General features: G+C 33.9%; 1 protein-coding gene across 1 annotated transcript in view; it reads left to right on the top strand.

Moving 5' to 3' along the window:
- LOC137614844 (uncharacterized) overlaps positions 1 to 980 on the top strand; it is a 23,759-nt gene extending 22,779 nt beyond the window's left edge. The window contains exon 2 of the mRNA XM_068344503.1: positions 906 to 980. Within this exon, the coding sequence (XP_068200604.1) occupies positions 906 to 980 (75 nt within the window). The remainder of the gene's footprint in view (positions 1 to 905) is intronic.
- Positions 981 to 12,184: the final 11,204 nt, after the last annotated feature.

Raw genomic sequence — 12,184 nt, 5'->3', positions numbered from 1 at the left:
GGAACATCACATGCAGAATACTGATATGTTCTATGTGGTTTCCTTTCTTTCTTTGTCCTATGGTAGCAAACGTGGCAACGTTTTTGAGGCTTAGGATTATTTTCCGAAGGGGCGAATGATGCCGGGAAATTTTTTCCAGTCCATCAGTAGAAGCGCGTTAGATTATTGCCAATCACCCCTTCTTCCCTTGCTCATACTATTGCACCCTGATATCTTGAAATCAATTGTCTTATTACTTGTTTAATGAAATAATTGTTGTTGTTGGGGTATTAAAGCCAACACTTATTACTTGGTTGGCCCGTAACTGAAATAATTGATGTTCCCAGTTTTTACCTGGTACATCGTATATGCATTGAGAAGACATATCTCAATTATATGAAAAAATAACTTCTTTTACCACTTAGAGCTTTTTCTCATACACTCATTGGTGGTCAGATACATATCACTCTTATCAACTAAATGCATTTTAAGTTATACTCTACTACAGCCTGTGGTTTTTGTACCTTTTCACCGGTGAAATGATTGAGCTTATCTGTTTACACCATGTTTACTTTGTGCACAGAAGAAAGAATATGAACTTCTCGCTTATGACACCACTTCAAATACAAGAGATTATTGCAAAATTTTCTCATTATATCGCCTTTTCTTAGCCCTGGAAACTTTGGCATTAGTTTTTTCCTTGTTATTACAGTCCCACAGTCCCCCGTGCTGTTTTCCTGTAAAATTGAAAATAATGCTGGACTCGTATACGAATTATCTCAGTACAATATATGATATACTCCTAAATAATCTTTCAATATCGATTTCACTATGCTTCCACTGACTGACATTTTTATGTACTACAATTATAGTTTCTTCACCCGTATAAATGATAAAATCTAAAATATATCCCATCTCGACATCAGCTAACGCAAAGACCGGTTGACCCTGAAACTGAAGTCATGAAAGTTGAGAGGGATGTTGAGGCAGAGACTCAATGAATTGCAGCGGAAGGGTATTTGATTAGGTTGAAGATGATGGCAAGACGGGAAGAATAAGAGAGAGAAGTAAAACAACGTGCGAAAGAAATGGTAGCAAGACGAGAAGAATAGAGTGAAGAAAGATGACGTGTGAAAGAAATGAAAGCAAGAAGAGAAGAAGAAGAGAGAGAGATTGCAAGACACGCAAGGTTTATGGAAGCAAGACGAGAAGAAAAAGAGATGGAAAAAGCGAGGTATGCGCCGGAGTTGGAGCTGTTGAATGCCCGTGCACAGTTGACACGCTTCCAGAACTCACTCTCCTGGAATCTTCTGAAAGTAGCCAAGTCCTATTTAAGCCCCCTCAGGGCTGCATAGCAGTAGTAGAGAAGCACCCATTTTGTGAAAGAGCCAAAAATTCCCTCTCTCTACGAGTACCTTATGCGTGTCCTCTCCTAAGTGCCCCAAAGTAAATCGTGTGTTGAAAAGATGCGTAAGAATAAATGCTGATTCTGAATTCATTGTATTTGTGTGTGTGTTGGCATTTTGTGAAGTTTTTAGATTTTTCTTTCGTGATTTGGTTATTTATTTTTCATTAAGTGTCAAATTTAAATATTGTACTCTGTGATTGTATCATTTTTCATTAAGTGTCATATTTATATATTGTACTCCGTGATTATATAATTTTTGTAAGTGTTATTTCTTTTTTCTTTAAGGGTTATTCAGATTTAACATTTAAAGTCAAGTCATTATATACTTTTCAGATTGTAACATTTTTGTCTTAATCTAAGTTTTGCTCAGAGTTAATATTTCGAGTTATTTGATTTGTTATGTAAATTCTTTTCAAAGTATTGTAATTTATATAGAATATATTTATTTATGTAAAAAGAATGTATTATTCCAATCACCATTGTTTAGAATAAAATCCACTCGTATTCGTAATGATATTTACCCATTTTAATTTTCAGTGTACTTAAGAGACTTTTGAATATTCAGTGTTTTATACAGTATATTGCTGTCTTGGAGTTATTTAACAGTTTTATGTACAAGCAAACAAGTGAGTTTGGAATTAGAGAGATTGATTACCTTGCCAGTCGTGTTATATATATCATTTTTGGTCCCCGGTCACGAACCATAGTATAATATATATTTTGGTGCCCAGACCTGGGAGCCATCATCGTATATATATATATATATATATATATATATAGATAGATAGATAGATAGATATACATACAGTATGTGCATATATATATATATATATATATGTGTGTGTGTGTACATGTGTGTATATATATATATATATATATGTATATATGTGTATATATATATGTATATATATATGTGTATATATATATATGTATATATATACTGTATATGTATATATATATATATATATGTATGTATATATATCTCTCTATCTATATATATATGTATATTTATATATTTATATATAATACAATATATATATATATATATATATATAATGTTTATATCTATATGTATATATCTATATACATTATATATATGCATATATGTATATATATATATCTATCTCTGTCTATCTATCTATCTATCTATCTATATATATATTTATATATATCTATATGTATATATCTATATACTGTATGTATGTATATATATATATATATATATATATGTATATATATTACAATATATATATATATGTATGTATATATCTGTTTATATATATATATATATATATACATATATATATATATATATATATGTATATATATATCCATATATGGTAGTCTACATAAGGAAAATTGAAAGTTGTGTATATGTAGAAATGCTCGACAGTTTCGTCCGCAAATGAAGCTCTTTTTGGAGCGTTTATTATGCAAAGAAATATTACACACGTTTGTACATACAGGAAAGGCTTTAATTAGTAAATAAAACAAAAATACTATTACTATTCAACAGGCTAAAGTCACTTAGCTTGGGGATGAAACTAGTAAAAGTTGAAATTACAAATTAACATGAAAACAAGTAATGGAACGTTTGTCAAACACCTAAGTAAATAAAACAAGTCCAAAAAAAGAAAAAGAAAAAAAAAAAAAAACAATTGAAAACATTTTCAAGTTTGTACTGACACTTTGTACTGTGTAAGATAAAAGGATCATCACTGTCAGGTGTGTTGCAAATTAGATTTCTGGCAATAGTATTCCGATAATAAAATACAGTATAAATCCCCAACAATCTAAGAGGAGCGATTACAGACCCAAAATTGGGATGGTATGGTAGAGACAGAAAATTAGTTTTGCTTATCATATACCTTTGGGGTGAATATCGCAGTTATATCTCTCTAGTTAGGGAAAAGGATTTAACGGTTAGTAAGCGATGATATAGTGAAACCCACACTTACTGATTTTCTATAATTTTTTAAGCCTGCTTGTTATGCTCCATAGTTTTAGTTTAATCTTGACAGGTGAACAAAGAACGAAACTAATTCAGAAAACCCCTATTTCATAAATACTACCAATTTTCTAATCAAATAATCTGATTCAATCTCATTGAATAGAAAATCGTGTCAATTAGTTATGAGTAGAGTATAAAGTTTCATTATGTCAGAACAGACTGTATTAATTTCTGGCCCTAGAAAATGTCTTTATTCATACAATTAGGTATTGGTCACTCTCGATGTATATTCCTTTACTGTTAGGGTTTCCAACGGGTAATTGATAACTGTTCCCTGTCACCATGCTGACACATTCCTATTTTCCATCAGCTTATCACTGAGTAAGTATAGATCATTCATTTATATTCAATTCTGACAACAGTTAGACATTCATGAAGGGAGGATTTCGGATATCTAAAGACTTTTCGTGGCATTGCATCTACTGTACTTGTGATGTCTGACACTGCGAACGATTAATTGTCTCGAATACTACTCTAGGTTTATTGTTTTTGACGGTTACATAGTGATTAGGAATGGAATAAGGATCGATCAATCACATTATTCTGCCTTTGGAATTGAACATTTTAATTTCAAAATTATTTCTAACTTACTAGCAAAATACTTTTTAACTATAGTATCAATGACGTAAGATACGTCACTTCAGATTATGTTCCTGGAAAAAAAAAGTAAAAAAAAAAAAAATAAATAAATAAATCAACTCTCCTGAGGTAAATTATTTGCAGCTGATATCTGACTCTGGCATTTGATGAAGATTTTCAGAAATAATTAAGGTTGAAATATCATGTTTCATCAGTACCCTTTATCATGCTGAGGATTCTAAATTAAACTTACGACCTTGGAGTCTCTCTCTCTCTCTCTCTCTCTCTCTCTCTCTCTCTCTCTCTCTCTCTCTCTCTCAGCTCACACATCCTTTGATAAGAAGATGAGATATTTCTAATTCAATCAAATATTGTCCTTTTTACTGATAGTACAATGAGAGAACTGTTGTCATATTCCATAGAGATGCATTTGCATATTCACAAAGTCAGCCAATGTGATCAATTACTCCCTGCAAACAGACTGAGTTAGGTATATTCATCGTAAAAGCTTCTGTCTATTATCTTGTAATGAACACCATTAAACTGTCAGTACCAAGAACGTTTGAACATGTTATCATTATCATAGTGGAAGTGCTGCATATACAAAGGCTGTTCTCAGGGTTTCACATCTGATTATTATTATTATTATTATTATTATTATTATTATTATTATTATTATTATTATTATTATTATTATTATTATTATTATTAAAGCCCAATGGCTTAAAAGCCCAAGGGCTCCAACAGGGAAAAATAAGTAAATAAATATACTACAATAGAAGTAGTGCCGGTTTGTACAATGAGAATGGCAGATAGTAAATGGACATTATGAATAACAGAATGGGTTCCTGTAGATTGCAAAAGAATCAGGGGAAGGGTGAGAAGACAATGAATCGACGAACTAATAAATTTTGTGTGTGGAGTGACGTAGAAAGACCATAAACAGACGCCAGTGGAAGGACATGTCGGAGAGACCTTTAATCTGCAGTGTATAGTTTTATATACTATATATATATATATATATATATATATATATATATATATATATATATATTTATATATATATATATTTATATACAGAGAGAGAGAGAGAGAGAGAGAGAGAGAGAGAGAGAGAGAGAGAGAGAGAGAGAGAGTGTGTGTGTGTGTCACTTGCTCTTTATTATATAATGGAGATGCAAGCGATTATGAATCTATCTACCACTTTGAACGCTGGTAGCATTTCTTGCCGCTATGATAATCTTTATAATATTAGGTAAACTATAATTCTTGCTAAATTTGATTACATATCTGTGTTCCTGCATTTAGCTTTTTGCTTAAACGTCAGGAATATTAACACCTCCATTGATTGTTACTTTAACTTTTTTTTTTTTATAATGGGAGGGAAACTCATTCCATTCTAATGTGCGAAGTTCGAGGTAGGTTGAACGAATCAAACAGCTAAGCGTGTAAATAGGAATTTTCTGCGCTGCGTAAATTGGAAACGTCTTAATAGGGATTGACCTTAGTTAAAGACGATTTTATCAAAAAAGATATTGCATTAATGGACTAATAATTTTATGGAGCGTGACTCTATTACAACTGTAATCGGGCTCTCTAAACTTCGCCTCCTTGAAGGCTAAGCATGGTGTAGACATTTATGTTGGTGTCCAAAAGACGTTGGTTGTGCAGTCAGAGCCTGGCAGTGATTGAAACAGGATTGAATGCTGCACAACATCGATCGTAGGAAACTAGAAAATTTTGTTGGCTATGTGAGCCAAGATGAAATCGATATGGCAGAAAAAGATGTGGTGTAAAGAAAGTCTTCAAAGAAAATGCTTAAGAAGTCATGTGACAATATTGCAAGGACTGACACATGGAACAGAATTAGGTATACGGTAGTGGGAATACATTGGTTTATTAGATAAAGGTTTTATTTATAGATAAAACTTTTATACATACCTCATGATCAGATGGTCCTTCAACACTTGGCATTTCCTCATTGATTTCGAGGTATGAAACCGAGTATCATACTATGTCGCAACAGTTCAAAATGATAATGCTTAGAAGTATCCTATGTTTGGTGTATAGGCCTATAATTGGCATTTGCTTCCAACTCCAGACTTTGTTTGATATAATAACTATGTATTTCTCTTAGATAATGCTTTCGACGAAGAGCTATTTTATGTTTAAGCTCCACCTCGTTTGTGAGCCTCCATCTTGCTTGAATAATCTTTCAATTTAACAGTTAACACTCGAGGCCAGTGTTTCTTGGACATGTCTGGCGATTGATAGGAGAACTCGAGAAGTGACAGGTCATGGGTAATATCTCACATCATCACCTTGTGCCATACCTCCCGCCCACACTTCACGAGCAACAGTTAACGCACTGATACTTTGAAAAATATTATTATTATTATTATTATTATTATTATTACAAGCCAAGCTACAGCTGTAGTTGGAAAAGCAAGATGCCATAAACCCAAGGGCTGCAACAGGGAAAAATAGCCCAGTGATGAAATGAAATAAATAAACGGTATCAGAAGTAAGGAAAAATTAAAAGGAAATATTTAGAAAAATATTAACATTTAAACATAATTAGCATATAGATTATAAAAAGACTTATGTCAGCCTTTTCAACATAAAAACATTTGCTGCAAGTTTGAACTTTTAAAGTTTTAACTACCCGATTAGGAAGATCATTCCACAACTTGGTCAAAATTGGAATAAAACTTCGAGAATACTGTGTAGTACTGAGCTTCATAATGGAGAAGGCCTGACTGTTAGAGTTACTGGATGTCTAGTATTACAAACAGGATGGAACTGCCAGGAAGATCGGAATGTAAAGGATGGTAAAAATTATGAAAAATTTTATGCAACATGTTTAATAAACTAATTAAACGATGATCCCAAAGCTTGATGTCTAGGTCAGGAATAAGAAATTTAATAGGCCATAAATTCCTGTCCAACAAATTAAGATAAGAATCATCAGCTGATGACCAGACAGGAGAACAATACTTGAATCAAGGTAGAATGAAAGAAATAAAACACTTCTTCAGAATAGACTGATCACCAAAAATCTTGAAAGATTTTCTTAAGCTGATTTTTTGTTCAATTGAAGAAGACGTAGACCTAATGTGTTTCTCTAAAGTAAATTTTCTGTCGAGAATCACTCCTAAAATTTTAAGAGCCGTACAAAGTTGAAGAAACATTATCAATGCAGTGATTGTTGAGGAGCTGATGTCCATACCTTTACTTAGTTTTATTATGATTCAACTTCATACCCCAAAATTTGCACCCTGTCATAATTTTAGCTAGATCTCTGTTAAGGGATTCAGCAACCCCAGATCAACATTCAGGAGAAGGAATTGATGCAGAGAGTGTAGCATCATGTGCATATGTAAAAAAGCTTGTATTTTAGGCCGAACCACATGTCATATGTATATAGTATGAAAAGTAATGGGCCAAGAACACTACCCTGTGGAACACCAGATGTCACATTCCTGTACTCAATATAGTGCCCATGAACAACAATGCTTTGAGATTTATTACTTAGAAATTCAATAATATTGCCAAGAAATTACCCATCTACTCCTAACTGTTTGAGTTCGAAAAGAAGGGCCTCATGATTAATACAGTCAAGGGCAGCTCTAAAATCAAGGCCAATCATAAAAACTTCCTGACCACAATCCAGGGATTTCTGTACACCATTTGAGATTTTAAGAAGGGCATCACATGCTCCAAGGGCTTTATTATGATTGAGCATTAATAACAAGGTTAGTTCCAGGATTGATCATAGTTTTGTATATTTGGGTTGCTCCATCAATTTTGTCCGTTTTGCTCTCGCTTAGAAAATAGAGCAGCAATGCTTCTCGCTGTTTCAAAATCCTGAAAATTACTTTCCACTTTTGAAAGCCAACGAATTTGCATTAATTTAAACTTTCTATGCAAGAGTGCGCTAACAATCTCTTGAATCATTTGAAATTCATATTGTCTTTTACTGCTCCGTGCAAAATAACAAGACGTCTTTGTCGAAAGCTTCCAACTATGATGATAATTTTCTGCTGTCATGGCTTGAACAGAGTGCAAATGAGTGGCATACGCATCTCGTTAAAAAAAAATTAGATTATTAAATAAAAGACTAATGAAATATAACTTTTCAGTAGTGACAGAAATCCCATGTTGGCCGCTAACACACTGGAACAATTATCACTAGCATCCTCCACATTAACCATACCTAAAAGTGCATCCATTACTTTTCCCATGCTTTCATCATAAAACCTTACCATTACTACTAGAACTTGAGACACAGCTATATGAGTACTTTCATTTCTCGTCAGTGAAAATAAATTCTTCTTACATATATCTGCTAATGATTGTTTTTCTTCAAATTCTTATTCTGTCCTGAGACATTGAGCGATATCCGGGACCAGTGCATGCTAGATTCCGTCAATGTTGTCTACTGTATTGCGATATTCGTGGTCTTCATGCAAATATTCAAGACCTTACAGCCTTACAGTTGCATTCAGACAGTATGATATTCTTTTGTGCTCAAATTTTAGTTTCTAATGTGAGGCACTCATCTGAGTTCCTTATAACTGGTTTAAAGAAGCCAATATTGTTGAAACGTGATGCCATCCATAGGGCCAGGAGAATGGCGGTGTATATCAAGACTGAGTACCCTGCTTCTCATAAGTCCTGCTATAAATGTGGATGCCATGAGATTCAGGTAATAAAAGTTTGTGGCAGGCATAACAACTTTTATTTGTGTTCGATCTTCCGTAATCCAGACATGGATGATTCTATCTTCGATTGTCCTCTTACCATTATGGTTAAGATACAAGATGATGATAGAAATCTTTCTTTCGTCTTTGTTGGTGATTTCAATGCTTACCATTAGGAGTGGTTAAGTTCTCTCTCTCTCCTAACGATAGCCATGGCTTAAGAGCTTTCGACTTTGCCTCAGAATCAGGTTGTGAGCAAATAATAAGTGAAGCTATTTACAGGTCTTATAACTGCTTGGACCTCGTATACACTGACTCCCCTGGCGTTATGACAAGTAAGTTGGTTCTCCAGTCGGGACATCTGATCATGCCTTGATTTCATTAGTAATGAAGACAGAGCAGCCTGTCCCTGATGTATCATACTCTTGTAAAATTTATATGAAATCTCAAGCTGACTGGAATGGGATTGTGCATGATCTTATGTGCTTGAATTGGTCACAGATATATAGTAGTGTTGATCCTGTTGTCCTTATGAATGAGAATCTAGTCAACATAATTGATAGGCATATTCCTTCTTGTCTGCTAAGGTACCGAGTGAAGGACAAACCGTGGTTCAATGATGATCGTAGACGAGCTTATTTGGAAAAGCAGGAGGCCTATCATCTTTGGAAGGGTAGCAGATTAGATTTGACCTGGAATAACTATACTCAGCTTAGAGCTTTTTCTCAGAGTTTATGCTTCAAATGAAAACAAATACAATTTAACCATAAAAGAAACCCTTTCTGGTACAACTCAGGAACATAAATGGTGGTCTACCCTTAACTCTGCACTCTTTGATGCAGATGCAACAGTTCCTCCTTTACTTAAACCAGATGGCTCAGTCACTCACTGTCCAAAGGAAAAGGCAACCCTTTTGGCTGATGTGTTTGACAGTAAACAGAGTAATGAAAAACTTCAACTTCCTCATTCCTGTTCTCCTGAGGCTAAACTAACTAGTTAAGCTTTTCGATCTTGTGAAATTAAAACTCTGTTGATTGACCTTGATGTTTATGGAGGTGTAGAGCCAAATGGTATTTTTCCTTACTTTTTTATAAAGACTGCGGATTTCTTAGCGCCAAAGTTATGTTATTTTGCGTAACTTAGCAAGAAAAGGAGCTTTTAGCACTTTTTTGGAGAATTGGTAATGTTACTCCTTTATGTAAATGTGTTTGTGGTAGCTCAAGTCCAACTGATTACCGCCCAATTTCCATAACTCCCATATTATCTAAAGTTTTTAAACCTCGTATGGCAAAACGTCTTGATAGTTTTGCTGAAGGTAATCATCTATTCCCTAGTTTACAGTTTGGCTTTCGTAAAGGCCTTGGATCGCGTGATGCCCTTTTTACAATCTCCAATGCTGTACAGAAATACCTGGATTGTGGTCAGGAAGTTAGTATGATTGGCCATGATTTTAGAGCTGCCTTTGCCTGTGTTAATCATGAGGTCCTTGTTTTCAAACTGAAACAATTGGGAGTGGGTGGGTCGTTTTTCAACATTTTTATATATTTGTTGATAGATGTCAAAGAGCTGTTGTTGATGGGCACCATAGTGAGTGTGGGAATGTGATATCTGGTGTTCCACAGGGTAGTGTTCTTGGCCCATTACTTTTCATACTATATACACATGACATGTGGTCTGGCCTAGAAAAGAAGCTTGTTGCATACGCAGATGATGTTACTCTCTTTGCATTAATTCCATCCCCTGAATGTAGATCTGGGGTTGCCAAATCCTGCAATAGAGATCTACCTAAAATTAGTGCATGGTGCAAAATATGGGGTATGAAGTTGAACCCTAACAAAACTCAAGTATGATTGTAAGTAGGTCAAGGACAGTGGCTCCTCAACATCCGGTTCTCAGTGTTGATAATGTTTCTTTAACTTTGTATGCCTTAAAATTTTAGGTGTGATTCTGTAACAGCAAATTTACTTTTGAAAAACACATTAGGTCTGTGTCTTCTTCAATTGCACAAAAAAATTGGCTTATTGAGAAAGTCTTGTAAGATTTCCGGTGATCAATCTATTCTGAAGAAGTGTTTTAATTCTTTCATTCTACCTTGTTTTGAGTATTGTTCTCCTGTCTGGTCTTCAGCTGCTTATTCTCATCTTAATCTTTTTGGACAGAAACTTACGGTCTATTAAATTTCTTATTCCTGATCTAGATATTAATGTATTAATCTTTGGCACCGTCGTTCAATTAGTTTATTATCCATGTTGCATAAGATTTTTCATAATTCCAACCATCCTTTACATTCAGATCTCCCTGGACAATTCCATCTTGTTCGTAACACTAGGCAGGCCGTTAATTCTAATATCCAGGCCTTCTCTATCATGACACTGAATACTAAGCAGTATTCTAGAAGTTTTATTCCAGCTTCGACCAAGTTGTGGATTGATCTTCCTAATCGGGTAATTGAATCAGTAGAACTTCAAAAGTTCAAAGTTGCAGCAAATGTTTTTATGTTGAACAGGCTGGCATAAGTTTTTATAGTTAATATATGACATACCTGTTATGATGTAGTTACTATTTGTAGAAAGATTTATTGTTAATTTGTTCCCATCATTTATTTATTTCCTTATTTCCTTTCCTCACTGGGCTATTTTTCCCCGCTGGAGCCCTCGGGCTTATAGCATCTTGTTTTTCCAAGTAGGGTTGTAGCTTGGCTAATAATAATAATAATAATAATAATAATAATAATAATAATAATAATAATAATAAATGCAATATAGAAGATGGTTTGTTTCTCTATTTTTAATTTCTGTGCTACTTCATATGCAGGGAACATATTCTTTATAGCCTCTATTAAATGATTAACTTGCCTAAAGAGCACAATGTGTTCAGCTATGTATCCAGCCAATACGAGCTATTAGGAGGTGTCTTAACAAAAAGTGAATGAATGTTAAAAACACATTTTTGCCTCATAGTTATGTATGTGTCTAGATGAAGCTTTGTGGGTGATAAGAGCTGATTCGTTTCAATTTTTTCAACTTGACATCACATTCACTGTAAATGGTTGAATACTTATCATATCAGGTTTTGCTTAATCCTTATTCAAGGTCTTTCAGCCACTATGTATTTTAGGGTAGGTTTTACAGCCAACAGCCACTGGAAAATTATTAAAGTCACTCATATCTGTAATACTAGAAGGAGCAACAGACAAAAATCCGAACTACAGTATACACTAGAATCACTATTTACACTTTGGTGTGAAAAAGGAGTTGGTATATCCTCTTTTAAAAATATCCATTTAGACAATAGCTACAATTTACGCTACAAAGAGCTATATAGAGTACATTTACAAATCATACTTCTTTTAGTGATTAATAAATACCCATGAAATTTATATTGAGATCACGGGAGTAAGTAACAGTAATGAAAATACTCGAACACTCGAAAGATGTATTACTATTGTAAATATAAAATAATACTGTACATAAGCTTCGTTCCGTACACTGTCCTGACTGAGTT

The sequence above is a fragment of the Palaemon carinicauda genome, chromosome 21 (genome assembly GCF_036898095.1).
Source record: "Palaemon carinicauda isolate YSFRI2023 chromosome 21, ASM3689809v2, whole genome shotgun sequence".
Lineage (NCBI taxonomy): Eukaryota > Metazoa > Arthropoda > Malacostraca > Decapoda > Palaemonidae > Palaemon > Palaemon carinicauda.
This window is presented reverse-complemented; position numbering and strand designations above follow the sequence as displayed.